The 14,877-nt window shown below is 43.0% G+C and overlaps 1 protein-coding gene and 1 long non-coding RNA gene across 6 annotated transcripts in view; both read left to right on the top strand.

Moving 5' to 3' along the window:
- DCLRE1C (DNA cross-link repair 1C) overlaps positions 1 to 6,899 on the top strand; it is a 33,709-nt gene extending 26,810 nt beyond the window's left edge. For all 5 annotated transcript variants that reach the window (XM_050936881.1, XM_050936882.1, XM_050936880.1 and 2 more), the window contains 3 exons: positions 1,064 to 1,152; positions 2,191 to 2,291; positions 5,685 to 6,899. In XM_050936881.1, coding sequence (XP_050792838.1) covers positions 1,064 to 1,152; positions 2,191 to 2,291; positions 5,685 to 6,688 — 1,194 coding nt within the window. In that variant the 3' untranslated portion in view covers positions 6,689 to 6,899. The remainder of the gene's footprint in view (positions 1 to 1,063; positions 1,153 to 2,190; positions 2,292 to 5,684) is intronic.
- A 141-nt stretch (positions 6,900 to 7,040) lies between these two features.
- On the top strand, positions 7,041 to 8,689 carry LOC127043208 (uncharacterized). Its single transcript, XR_007772173.1, has 2 exons — positions 7,041 to 7,563; positions 8,372 to 8,689. It is a non-coding gene; the product is annotated as an uncharacterized LOC127043208 (long non-coding RNA).
- Positions 8,690 to 14,877: the final 6,188 nt, after the last annotated feature.

Here is a 14,877-nt window from a genome sequence, read left to right as displayed (position 1 = left end):
GGACCTATCCTATATTAACTTACCTAGTTCTTTTTTAAACCCTGTTAGATTTGGCTTTCACAACATCCTCTGGCAAGGAGTTACACAGGTTGACTGTGCGCTGTGTGAAAAAATACTTCCTTTTGTTTGTTTTTTAAATCTGCTGCCTATTAATTTCATTTGGTGACCCCTAGTTAGGAAAAGGAGTAAATAACACTTCCCTATTTACTTTCTCCACACCAGTCATGATTTTATAGACTTCTATCATATCCCCCCTTACTCGTCTCTATTCCAAGCTGAAAAGTTCCAGTCTTGTTAATCTCTCCTCATATGGAAGCTGTTCCATAATCCTAATAATTTTTGTTGCCCTTTTTTGAACCTTTTATAGTTCCAATCTTTTTTGATTGGGCTACTAGTATAATTAAGTATGGCTGTTTTTTTTTAATGTTACAGAATACAAGATAAAACTGTTGCATTTCTAATGGGAAACGTCTAGTTATTGCATTTGGCTTGTTTTATTCTTTTCTGTTGCTCTGGGGAGAGAACAGAGCATACAACTTTTCCATATCCTGGCTGTCACTGTTGATCCGAATTGTGCCATAGAGAATTCCTACCTCTGTGTTATCACAGCACTTTGTACAGGAGCATGAGGCTTAATTTAAAAGGACAATACAAATGTTTCTTCCACCATAAAAAAAAAAAAAAATCAAGTTAATGCTGAAAAATAACCATCCAATCATGAACCAATACGTATGCAATGGAGGACAATTCACTTTCCTAGGGAAGTAGATTTCAGTTTTAAAATACCAGTAAGATGATTTTAATATTGCAAGGGAAGGGGCAGGAAAACTTTTAATTTAAAAATAATAATAAAAAAAAAATATTTTGTGTGTCCTATTTAAATTATAGCCTAGTTGTCCACTTTGACACAGTTCCAGAATGTGAGCTGTGCTGACTGGTCAGCTTTGAGGCTGTTGGCAAAACACATTCCTTGGTGTATGTGCTGTGATCTGCATTGCATGGGGTAGTCTTATGAATATATATATTTCAATGTAAGTAATAAGCTACTTTTCCTCTTATTTAGATTAAGGATTTCTTGGGTTATATCTGCCCTGTGAATGTGTATCCCAACGTAGTTCCAGTGGGTTCAACAGCAGATGAAGTTGTAAAAATGTAAGTGTGGTTTGGTTGGTTGGTGTAGGCTACCATATTGGTGGTGCTTCAGTTTGACTGCTGTAAAGCAGATGATGGCAACCCACACTCTGCTTCAAGCAGGAAATCTTCCAGATATTCCATAGCCAGCGTGGTTTTCCTTTTCCCCCCATCTGTTCATACTCTCCTTTAGTCTCCTGTACTCAACACCCTCATTCTGTTTGGTTTTCAAGGAGCTGTCATGTCTACATTCTGCTCTGTTACTATTCTTAAACATGGTGTGTGTAATTCACACCCACTTCTTACATATTTGAATTGGATATATTCATTTTTAGGCATCTCCATTGATGCTCTTATGCTAACTGAATTAGGGACATCCCTGTCCTCTGAACGTAACTCATTATACCTTGTCTCACCCCTTTAGTAACGCTACTTTAGAGAAATTCAGTAGTACACTTCCTCTTAAAAAGTAAAATAAAAATCTCCACAGAGACTTGAACTCCTACCTTCTCTGTACAAAGTTCCAGTGTCCCCTGCTGTCACCAGTGTCTCTAATCCTGCCCTTCCAGGTGAGCAAATGCAGGGGTCAGAAGAGCTTTGCAATACTAGCACACAAAGTTAGTGTTAGAGGGGAAAGGGCCAAGTGAAGAGCTTGGTCTATGTAACAGAGACCCTTTTACATAGAAAAACGTTCTTACTCAGCAGCATTGAGTTTCTCCAAAGTCTGTCTTGAATTCTCATCTTCATTTCCGCCTGCCCTACCTTTGTGGCTGGTGCATACTTAAATGCATTTAACTTGATAGCATCAGGAGTGCTGCCCTGTGATCCTGTTGAATTGCATGCAGCCTATCAAGAAAGCTATACCTTTTTACCTCAGCTCTTAATGTCATCAGTAACTTTAGCACCTTTTTTTTTTTTTTTTTTTCAGTAGCTAGCATGAAAGGCATGACGCCGTGGTGTTGAAAGAATTAACCAATTTAATTTTACTCCTGATCTTCTCGCATAATATTTTTCCATGTCTGAAGAGTTCTAAAGATCTGTTTTCCTTGTTCTTACCAGCTTAAAGCCACTCTGCAAGTCATACAGTATAAATAGTGAGCCCAAATATAAACCACTTGGAACACTGAAGAGATCCAGAACAATGGACTTAACAGACACAGGTACGGAAAGAGGATCCTCCAGGGATGGATGATTATAGCAAAGGAGACAGGTTTGGGTCAGTGAAGCATGCATGGACCTGCTACTGTAATCCCAGTGTCTGCTGAAAGTGGTATTTCTGGCCACTTCAATCTGATCAAGCACAGGGTAGCAAACAAGCACTGACAAACAGATATGAAATGCTGTTTTGTGGACTCTTTAGCATGTAGCTACTCCTGATAGGTGCTGTATAAATGCCCATGGAGAGAGGAAAATGTAGATTCAAATGAATTTGGGCTTCAGATAATGCCAGGTCAACAGAGGACTGAAGCTTTATAAAAGAAAACCTGTGACTGAGGTTAAACCTGACAGTGCACTCAACTACTGCTGCAGATTCTAAAGTGTCTGGCCAGAGGAGGTAACTTTTATCTTGATGTATTAAAAATAATTCTAACATTATTTGAACTACAGTGACTTGCTGTGCTCCCAGTTACAAAACCACCTTCTCAATTTAGCATGAATGCAGCTCTTTGACCCCTAATTATTATCCTGGTACTTGTGAAATGGGAGTTACAGTCAGGAACAGCAGCAGCTTTTAAAGACAAATACTGTATCTGATCCACACCATAATGTTTCAAGGGCTGTATTTAAGGGCTTCCCCTGCTTTCATAGCTTGTACTCTGTACTGCAGCTTGTTAAAAGCTAGTTCACAGTTGAAATACGTAAATTTTTTCTTAATTAAAAGCTTTTTATTTATCAAACTCCCCAACTGTATGACTTTTCCAAATAGATTTCAATTCTAGCTATGACTAAAGGACGCTGCGCACAAATTTGACCAAATTTGTGTCCCTCGTTACAAGACATGCAGTCCTTGTAGATAGTTAAGGGTCGGTGGGGGGGAGGAACTTTTTTTTTTCCTCCTGAGCTCACGGAAGCAAAATAAGCTTTTAGCTAGTGAATGGAACACCTGTTTTCTTGAAACTACTTTCTGAGGCCTGGTCTACACTACGCGTTTAAACCAAATTTAGCAGTGTTAAACCAATTTAACCCTGTATCCGTCCACACAACGAGGCCCTTTATAGCGATATAAAGGGCTCTTTAAACCGATTTCTGTACTCCTCCCCGACGAGAGGAGTAGCGCTGAAATCGGTATTGCCATGTTGAATTAGGGTTAGTGTGGCCGCAAATTGACGGTATTGGCCTCCGGGCGGTATCCCACAGTGCACTATTGTGACTGCTCTGGAAAGCAATCTGAACTTGGATCCACTAGCCAGGTAGACAGGAAAAGCCCCACAAACTTTTGAATTTCATTTCCTGTTTGCCCAGCGTGGAGCTCTGATTAGCACGGGTGGCAGTGCAGTCCCAAATCCAAAAAGAGCTCCAGCATGGACCGTACGGGAGATACTGGATCGGATCGCTTTATGGAGAGACAAATCTGTTCGATCAGAGCTCCGTTACAGAAGACGAAATGCCAAAGCATTTGAAAAAAATCTCCAGGCTATGACCAGAGTCCACAGCACAGTGCTGTGTGACAAGCGTAACGGAAAGCCAAAGAATCAAATGGACGTTCATGGAGGGAGGGAGGGGGTACTGAGGACTCCAGCTATCCCAGTCCCTGCAGTCTCCGAAAAGTATTTGTATTCTTGGCTGAGCTCCCAATGCCTGTAGGGTCAAACACATTGTCCGGGGTAGTTCTGGGTATATCTCGTCAATTTACCCCTTCTCTCCCCCCCCCGCCCCATGAAAGAAAAGGGAAAAAAATCGTTTGTTGACATTTCTCAATGTCACCGTATGTCTACTGCATGCTGCTGGTAGACGCGGTGCTGCGCCACTGAACAGCAGCATCCTCTCCCCTCCCCTCCCCGGTGGCAGATGGTACAGTGCAGAATGACTGATAGCCGTCCTCATCATCATCCCGTGAGTGCTCCTGGCTGGCCTCAGGTGAGGTCGGCCGGGGGCGCTTGGGTAAAAATAGGAATGATTCCCGGCAGATGGTACAGAACGGCTGGTAACTGTCTGTCTTCATCATAGCAAGTGGGGGCTGAGCTCCATCATCCCCACTCCCCCCCCCCCCCCCATGTCTAAAGAAAAGATTCTGTACTACCTGGACTATCATAGCAGCAGGATGCTGGGCTCCTCTCCCCCCTACCGTTTTATGTCCTGCCTGGACTATCATAGCAGCTGGAGGCTGCCTCCCCCTCATTTTCTCTCACTAAAAAGTCAGTGTTTCTTATTCCTGCGTTCTTTATTACTTCATCACACAAATGGGGGGACACTGCAATGCTGGCCCAGGAGGGTTGGGGGAAGCAACGGGTGGGGTTGTTGCAGGGGCACCCCCTAGAATGGCATGCACTTATCATTTCTGCGGGATCTGACACAGAGCGGTTGTGCTCTCCGGTTCTCTGGTACTGTAGTACGCTTGCCCCATATTCTAGGCAGGACTGACTCCATTTTTGTCTTTGCGCTCCTGGCTGACCTCACCGAAGGCCAGCCAGGAGCACCCATGACAGCAGCAGACAGTACAGAATGACTGATAACCGTCTCTGCTACCTTGCAAAGGCAAATGAATACTTCTGTGTAGCGCCACAGTACTGCCTCTGTCAGCGGCATCCAGTACACATACAGTGACAGTGACAAAAGGCAAAACGGGCTCCATGGTTGCCATGCTATGGCATCTGCCAGGGCAATTCAGGGAAAAAGGGCGCGAAATGATTGTCTGCCGTTGCTTTAATGAAGGAAGGAATGAGTGACGACATTTACCCAGAATCACCCGCGACACTGTTTTTGCACCATCATGCATTGGGATCTCAACCCAGAATTCCAATGGGCGGGGGAGACTGCAGGAACTATGGGATAGCTACCCACGGTGCAACGCTCCAGAAATCGACGCTAGCCTTGATACATGGACGCATACCGCCGAATTAATGTGCTTAGTGTGGCCGCGTGCACTTGACTTTATACAATCTGTTTTACAAAACCGGTTTATGTAAAATCAGAATAATCCCATAGCGAGACATACCCTGAAACAGTGATTGCTTGTTCTGTGCCCACAACAGGGCTGATCCTACAAATACTTATGACAAATACCAATACTTGGGGCAATCCCACTAAAGTGAGGGTAGAGTCTTATCCATTAAAATGCTACAACTCAATATAAGGAACCAATTGTACCCATTGGCCAACAATGATGATTGTGATAAGTGTTTATTTACTACATGTCAATATTAATACAGATCTGCACAGTCCTCCCCTGGCATAATAAATTGATTGATTTGGTGTCTGTCTATAGATAGAACTGTTTTAAGTAATGGAATTTGTGTATACGTATTTGACCGAGTTTGTGTTGTCCCTATAAATCCCTTTGCTAAATTCTCTGAGATAGCTCATTGCGATCTTTTTTGTTCTTGTCTTGACAGATGAGGGCAGTGATGATCTCTTCGATACAGAATTGATTCCTGTAAGGCATAAGATTCCAAAACATCACGTGGAGACAATGCTGCCTGAGACAAAGGCTTCATCTGAAAACTCTGAAGGAAGCTGTAGTGAGGACATGGGAAGTTACAGAGCAACCACTATGCCTATGTCTTCGCAGGTAGACTTCATAGACTGTGAGGAATCAAATGGTGAAGATGATGATGAAGAAGAATCTGAAAAAAATACAGTTTGGGCTCAAGTTGTAGCCCACAATCGAGACTCCACTTTGATACTGGGAAATCCAAATGAAGAAGCCCATTCGGACTTGACCTGTGCATTGACTAGTGGCCAGCAGGAATCTAATGCAGATACGCCACAATGGGATGTTTTCTTTAAGCGAGATATTAAAACTACAGATGATAGTTCTGAAAACGAGGACCATCCCCAATCTTCCATAGATGCTGGTAGGTCCCAGTCACCAAATTTGTTCAGTGATTCAGATAGTTTAAGTGATTCTACTCACATCTCCTCACAAAATTCTTCTCAGTCAACCCACATATCAGAGCAGGGGAGCCAGGGTTTGGACAGCCAAGCAGACACAGTACTCATCACCTCCCAACAGACACATGGTGCAGATTTCAGCTTTTTCAACAAAGGTGGGAGCAGAGTAACAGTTTCTGTGTCACATTTCATGGCCATGGATAATCAAACTGAATCCCATGGGTGGAAGCCTTTGGAGCAAAATACACCTTGCCTAGATAATACTGACTCTGATTTGAAAGGGAAAATCCAAGAGATGAATGCAGAAGCTGGTGCTGCTCAAACACAAAACATGCTAATTGAAGTAAATAATGAGAAATCGAAGACTCCTAATCCAGAATTAGAAAGAGACTCTCAGAGCTCCTCTGACTTTGAAATCCCTTCAACCCCCGATGCTGAGTTACCTAGACCAGATAAGCTGCACGGTCTGTACAAGAAGCTAGCAGCAGGTGAAACGATATACTGACTGAAGGGAATCTCTTCTGAATTTAGGAGCTTCTCTTAAAATATGGACAGACATGCACACGAGTCAACCTAAGCTGTATTCAAAGGTATATAAAAATTGTACTTATCCCCACTTCTCTGTTCAGGGCAGACTTACTACATTTCCTTGGAAATCTCTCACTACTGATTGTAGAGACACTAGGATGTGCAATAAATTTTTCCTTGTCAATGAACTCCTGAAAAGGAAGATATTCCTGGAAGAGAAATGAAAATGTTATACTTGGTAGGAGGAAAACTCTAAGCTGACAAACTGAAAAAGGTGTTTAACCAAAGAAGTGGACAGTGCATCTTGGACTGGTGAGACATGCAGGTGTGCAGTAGAGAGGGGAAGGAGTAATAAACCAAAGAAGGTAAAGACAGGAGCACAAAGTGAAATTTAGTTGAGTGTTATCAAGCCTTCGTCGGCAGGTAGCTAACCAGATCTTTGAATTTGTAAATATGTCTATATCCAAGGCAATCTTTATAAAGCTATGTTTTAATAAACTTTTTATAAAACTCTTAATTCTGCATATATTTAACACAGGTGAGTAATTCTTTCAGAAAGCAAAGTACACTTGCTACTCTCTAGTCAACAGACTAAGAAAGAAGACTGTAGTCTTAGAAATGTACTGGATTTGCTTAATTTTCAAAAGACTTTTAAAATTAGTTGTATAGCAAATGGCTTGGGCCTACCCAGGAACTATTGTTAAGGTCAAACAGTAGATTTTTGGGTGTAAAGAAGAATTTAAGTGAAGTGTTGAAAACCAACTGTAAACATCACCTCCTGCCCACCCCCTCTTGTCATTAGTCCCACACAGCTCAGCTTTCAAGAAAAGAACAGTTCCAAACTATGGGCTTGTCTACATCAGAAAGTTGCAGCGCTGGTGAGGGAGTTACAGCGCTGCAACTTAGGAGGTGTACACATCTGCAGGGCACCACCAGCGCTGCAACTCCCTGTTTGCAGCGCTGGCTGTACTCCCGTTTTGTCTCGGGTGTAGAGGATCCAGCGCTGGTGATCCAGCGCTGGTAATCGAGTATAGTCACTTACCAGCGCTTTTCTTGACCTCCGTGGAATAAGCAGGTATCCCAGCATACCTGAGGAAGCCTCTGGTAATCAAGCTGGTCTCCTTCCCCGGCTTGCTCTCGCGTTCCCCGAACCCCGAGCAAGCAGGTCTCCTTCCCTGCGGTTTGCAGGGTGGTTCGCGGAACGCGAGAGCAAACCGCGGCGAAGCTGGTCTCCTTCCCCGGTTTGCTCTCGCGTTCGCCGAACCCCCGAGCAAGCTGGTCTCCTTCCCTGCGGTTTGCAGGGTGGTTCGCGGAACGCGAGAGCAAACCGCGGCGAAGCTGGTCTCCTTCCCCGGTTTGCTCTCGCGTTCGCCGAACCCCCGAGCAAGCAGGTCTCCTTCCCTGCGGTTTGCAGGGTGGTTCGCGGAACGCGAGAGCAAACCGCGGCGAAGCTGGTCTCCTTCCCCGGTTTGCTCTCGCCTTCCCCAAAACCCCTTGAAGCCGCCCAACAGCGCTGCAGTGTGGCCACATCTAACACCACTTGCAGCGCTGGTTGCTGTAAGTGTGGCCACTCTGCAGCGCTGGCCCTATACAGCTGTACTAATACAGCTGTAACAACCAGCGCTGCAAAATTTTAGATGTAGACATGGCCTATGTCTAGTGATTTAAACATTACTCGCCAAAAAATATTTCCTAATGTTGTATGTTTAAACTTCTGTTTTCACGCAAGCTCAGTTTTTCTTATTCTTCTATTTGGTTCTTGGTACACGTCTGCTTGCATGTATGTTGTTTAGAAAAGGTTAACTTGAAGCTGTCCTTAAGTGAATTGCAGTGTATAATCACCATAGTGCTGGGATCAAGTCTTGACATAACCAATTCCTGTGAATTGTCTCACTCCCTAGAGTTAGGCTAGAAGGGACAATTAATAGATCTATTTTAACCTCCTGTATGTCACAAGTTAGTAAACTTCACAGCGTTACCCCTGTATGGAGCCTAATAATTTGTGTATAGCTAAAGCACGTCTTCCAGAAAGGCATCCAGTCCTGAGCTGAAGATTCTAAGAGACAGAGAATCCTCCCTTTGGTTGTCTTCAAGTGGTTAATGAACCTTACACTCTTTTAAAAATTGTGTCTAATTTAAATCTGACTTTAGCTTCCAGCCATTGGTTCTTGTTATGCCTTTTTCTGGTAGATTTAAAAGCTCTTTAGTACCTGCTGTTTTCTCCCTGTGCAGTTACTTAAAATTTGTCTCCTCATTCTTTTTGATAAGCCAAACAGATTGGACTCTGATTCTCTCGTTGTAACACATTTTCTCCAGCCCTCAAACAACATGTGGCTCTTTTCCGCACCGGCTCGTTTCTAGGTTTGTTTGGCAAAATCTATTTTCCATAAAATGGTGGCAACTGTATTCCTGTCCTTTTAATTCTTTACCAAATGAATCCTGAATCAGCTTTTCTAATTTGCCCTGGATTCATGTCAAGCCTGTATACTGGTGTTATCCTACTTGTCTTTGAATACTGGCACACTAGCAGTCTTCCAAGGTGTTGGGGTGGTAGTGGTCTTGTTTTTCTTTTGTAATATGGAGCTCGCTCCAGTGAATGTTCTAAATAACAAAGATCTGAGAGACCTTCACTATGGACTTTAAGTGAATATGTAAGTAACACTTGAAATGACCTCTACATTTGTTATTTCTTTACTCTTAAAGCAGATTATGCTAGTGTCCAGCAATGTACCCTCTGCTCTAAGCTAGGGAGCTGCTGTAGCACTTTTTGATTCTACTAAATACTGGTTTTAGGCTTTAAAAAAAAAAAAAGCTTCCCTGCTTGAATTTGTGTTAGCTCAAGCAATTGAGCTGCTGTTCTTAAATGGACAGGAGTCATTCATTCTATCTATGAGGTGTTAATATTTTGAGGGAGGAGAGAAATCGAATCCCTGAGACTGTGCCACAGGCCTCAGCCATAGCATACAAGAGTGTAATACTAAGCTCCTGCACCCTCCTGGAGTAACATAACTTTGAATATGAGGTAGGACTGACTAATCCACAGATGGGGAAACAGATCACTTATGCACAAGAACATAGATTTTAAGAAATAAACTCACTGAAAAAAAATAAAAATTTCAGAAAAAGTTGACTATGCCTAATTTAGGTACACCTGCAAATGTATCTATTCTAGGGTGTCCTATCCCTTCTGCTGTACACAGTAAGCCGTGGGAAAGGTTTGCTAAAATTCTAGCTCTACTGATTTTTCTTCCCTACTTGGTGCTGCTCTCAGCTAAAACAAATAGAAATAAGTTTCAGGGAAGGTAGGCTTGTAAACATAGTTTCACTGGGAGAGTTCAATCGAAGGTAGTTCCTGTCTCCTTTCATCTTAAATCATACCTGTTGGCTATAGGGGTGTGATGAGCAGGAGACTCACTGTGTGTGGTGGGGGAGGCGGGGCAGCAGGGGTGTTCATTCTAAAGCTGTTACAAAATGCTGTATTTTTGAATGCTTCAGTGGACATGTTAGGAAAGCAGTTTGAACAAGTGATGCTGTAAGGGACTGCTGGAGTGTAAAAAGCACTCTTGGGATATAAAGTTTTGGACAGGAGATAAGCATATTTTTAGGGAGGGCCTCATTTAGCTATAGGATCAACTGAGCTCAAAGTTTGCAGCCTTGGAGAAAGAGACCAACCCATCTTGCTACAGAAGAATTCTGGTTACTGAGCCCTAAAGCATGTTACGGGGGTAAGGAAGGGAAATCATTTATTTTTTCTTATCTGTTTCTCATGCTTTTAAGTAAAGAGCAAGGGTGTTTTAAAATCCTGTGCAGATTGCTGTGCTGTTACAGCTAGCGTGCCCCTGAAGAGAAATTGTAAAGCCAGAGTCCTCACCTAGGTGGTGTTCTGGGAGGGTGGGGTCTCAGTTCTCCTGGGTGGTGCTAGACTAGAGGCAGGGCTGCCCAGAGGATTTAGGGGGTCTGGGGCAAAGTAGGGGAGCTGCAGCACTTGCATTCACCCAGCAGCCATCCCAGTCTTCGGCAGCATTGGCCCTTCAGTCGCTCCGTGTTTTCAGCAGCACTGAAGGGCCCCCCTGCCACCGAAATGCTGCTGAAACTTGGACTGCCACCGGGCCAGGGCTCCTGCAGGGCCTGGGGCAAATTTCCCCACTTGCCCACCCCTCTGGGCAGCCCTGACCCAAGGTGGGGAAACTCTGACCCATAGGCCACATCCAGCCCATGGGACCCTCCTGCCTGGCCCCTGAGCTCCTGCCCTGGGAGGCTAACCCCCTGGCCCCTCCCCTGCAGCCTCAGCATGCCATGCCACTGGTGCAGTGCTCTGGGTGGCCAGGCAGTGCAGCTGCAGAGCCTGGCCTGACCCAATGTTGTGTGCTGCACAGTGGCATGGTTGTAGCACCCCCAGCCACCAGTGGTCCAGGTAGTGCAGTAAGGGAGCAGGTGGGGTTGAAGGTGGTGGTTGGGGCAGGGGTGTGGATAGGGGTCAGGGCAGTCAGAAGGTGGGGAATTAGGGGGTTGAATGGGTGCAGGGGCTATGGAGGGCAGTCAGGAAGGGGGGGTTAGATGGGGCAGTTGGGGGTAGCCAAGAATGAGAGGAAGGGTTGGATGGGACAGCAGGGGGCAGTCAGGGGTGGGGGTTCTGGGGACAGGTAGATGGGGCAGGGGCTGGGCCACGCCTGGCTGGGGAGACAGTGCCTCCGCTAACAGGCACTCCATACAATTTCTGAAGCCTGATGCACCCCTCAGGCCAAAAAGTTTACCCACCCCTGTGCTAGACTGATGATTGGCATGCTAAGAACATACACAGACTTCAAACTAGGGCTAGGGCCAAGGCCTAGGCTCCATTCAAATTCTGGAGGCTTAAAATATCTTTGGCTTCAGCATTTAGATCTCCCTTTCAAGAAAGAGAGCTCAAATAAATCTGACAAGTAGAGAACCTCTCCCCCCACCCAGACTTTGTGTGCAGTTGTGGGTTACTAGTGTACAGCATTAAAATCCTTGAGCTATTAGACATGATCAGCTCACTAAGACCACTTCATTCTCTAAACATGCAGAAGTGTTATCAATTACTTATTTAATTAGAGGCAACTGCCAAGTTTCTGGAGAGGAAAGACAGTGAATTTACTGTTCTATCAGACTGTATAGGGCTATGGATATATTCACAGAAATGTGCAGCAATTTCTAATACAGACAATGCTGGTAAAACGATGCTACTCAGACTTGCAAAAGTAATACAGCAGGACTTTTTCTGAGCTGCTGGCTACTGCTGTGTGAGCGATTACATGAACAACGTTTCAGACCTACAGCAGGAATGGTAGTTATTATACACTGCCAACAACAAAAGAAAAAACTAAAATTTAAATTTATTTTACCAAGAAACAATAGGAAACTAACTGCTATTACAGAGAAAGATGTCACATCTTAAGAAAAAGTAATGTTCCTGAGGTTATAAACAAGTACACAGCCCCAATACACAAATAGTTGGTATACTGACAACTTAAATAAATACACAATAGCTTTTGCTTCGTGAGAATGCTGCACCATTTTTAGTTTTGCTACCTCAAAACCAGCCAGAAGACAGTTAATAGGTTACCCGTACCCAAGTGCTATTCACACAGCTGTAGTGGTAACCATGGTAATGCCTACAAAAAAAAAGCAGAAAAAGGCTAAAGCAAGGTTGGCCTGGGCTTGCTAAGAAACTGAAAACAGCTTTTTCAATGTCACATTTAAAAACAACTTAATGTCCCATTAACACAAGGCAAATTGAAATGCACTGTAAATAGGTAAACACAAAACATGGTTTGATCCTAAATAAGAAACAGGATACAGCAGTAGACTTTGTATCCAATACTTTCCTGTTACCCGCCAAGATTTGAATCCAGGGTCCTGTCTGTGGCCTGCAGGAGAGGTAACACACAGCCCCTAGAGTAGAGCAGCTCGTGTTATACACACTGACTTGTGAAAAAAGACAAGACCTAAATTCAGGTTTTGACAGCTGGCAGACCTTTATCTACTTAAAATGTAGTTCTCTGTAATTGCTTATCCATGTATTTTGTTAAGGATACCCATGAGCAGGGTTAAAGAGGAAGGAGCAGAGCAGCCAACCAAGGTGTCTGAGGCCTTTCACGTCTTGTAGAGAGAGAGCCTGGGGAGCAGCTTGGACAGGGCAAGGAAACTTCAAAAAGATCTCACAAAACTAAGTGATTGGGCAACAACATGGCAAATGAAATTTAATGTGGAGAAACGTAAAGTAATCCACATTGGAAAAAAAGCAAACAGGATGTTAGGAATCATAAAGGGGATAGACAATAAGACGGAGAATATATTATTGCCCTTATATAAACTAAAATGATTAGGGAAAGAGGTGACTAAGGGGGGAATATGATAGAGGTATAAAATCATGAGTGATGTGGAGAAAGTAGATAAGGAAAAGTTATTTACTTAGTCACATAATGCAAGAACTAGGGCTCACCAAATGAAATTAATAGGCAGCAGGTTTAAAACAAAAGGAAGTTCTTCACACAGCGCAAAATCAACTTGTGGAACTCCTTACCTGAGGAGGTTGTGAAGGCTGGGACTATAAACAGGGTTTAAAAGAGAACTGGATAAATTCATGGAGGTTAAGTTCATTAATGGCTATTAGCCAGGATAGGGTAAGGAATGGTGTCCCTAGCCTCTGTTTGTCAGAGGGTGGAGATGGATGGCAGGAGAGAGATCACTTGGTCATTGCCTGTCAGCTTCACTCCCTCTGGGGCACCTGGCATTGCCACTGTCAGTAGATAGGTTACTGGGCTAGGTTACTGGGCTAGATGGACCTTTGGTCTGACCCAGTACAGCAGTTCGTATGTTCTTAAATGAAATGAAGGATTACATAGGTGCACGCAACCCCGTTTGCTGGGGCAATATGTAAATGGAAGAGGAATTAATTTGGCTCAAACAATTTTTTTAAAAAAAAGGCATTTAAGATTCCCTTAAGATTTATAAAATACTTATGTGGGAGACATGACTAATTCTATCCGATAACAAGAATACCTTTAAAAATGACTAGATACAGCAGTTTCATCCAAGCATGGATTCCAGGTAGCATCGCAATGTTAGATGTGTTTAAAACCTAGGCAATTAGTGTGCCATTCATTAAACAATATAAATCATCTACTTAAAATTAAAAACTCTTCAGTTTACAAGCAGATACATAGCTTTGTGCATTGCTAATAGCCCCCGATGTGTATGCCCAATCACAAATTGGATAAGCCTTGGTGTACAAAATTTCACTATCTCTACACAGAGCCAGTTCTGCAGTTCAAGTACATTTGTGCTTTTAAATTAACAAAATGATCACATTGTCCTTCAAACAACATAAAATTTAAGGCATATTTCTAACAAACCAAGCAGGCTGAACACTTGACCTCAACCACCTGAGCCAACAGCACTGTACCTTATAAAAGTAAGTAGCTGACTTCATGACATACAGCAAATGATGAGCAACAGTTATGCCTGATCTCCTTAAAGATTCTGTACATCACTTCCAAGAAATATGCAATGTTTACAATCAATGAGAAAATAAGAATTGAACTTTTGTTCCTGAAGTACAGTTAGTTACTTCATGGTTCCACCCATAGTCTACAACTAACTTAATTGCTGTTGGGTGCTTCTCTGAAGTCAAGAACAATTTAGCATACATCACCACATTTTCAATAAACATCTGAAATTTTTGAAGATTAGCAGAAAAAAACAAATATTCAAGAAGCTGAACAGTAAGTTTTTCAGCCCTTTACATTCAAGATTCAAAGAACGTCTTACTACTGTCTACAGTAAATGGGCAAAATCACCCTTTCTGTAACTTCACTGAAGTTATGTTATTACAACAGGGAAAAAAAATGGCATTAATGTGTTTAAAGTCCACCACTAGGTAGAAAAAATTCACAATATGTAAAAGTTTGTAACATAATATAAGACAACTGTTGATACAATTACATTGCTGGGATACTTTTATGTCTATGCCATATAACCGAGTATCAAAGCACTAGGTTCATGAAAGAAATATTGGCTATTTTTTATACTCAATTCCTGTCTATCGCTTTCCAAACCTTCACCAATGATTTGTTTCAGTGATGACTACCCAATCTTGTATCCAGCATCTGCTAACACTGATCAGTCTCCTTGTGTGAAGTT

Source organism: Gopherus flavomarginatus, chromosome 1 (assembly GCF_025201925.1).
Source record: "Gopherus flavomarginatus isolate rGopFla2 chromosome 1, rGopFla2.mat.asm, whole genome shotgun sequence".
NCBI classification, from domain to species: Eukaryota; Metazoa; Chordata; order Testudines; family Testudinidae; genus Gopherus; species Gopherus flavomarginatus.
Note: the sequence above shows the minus strand (reverse complement) of the source record. Positions and strands in the feature narration are given on the sequence as shown.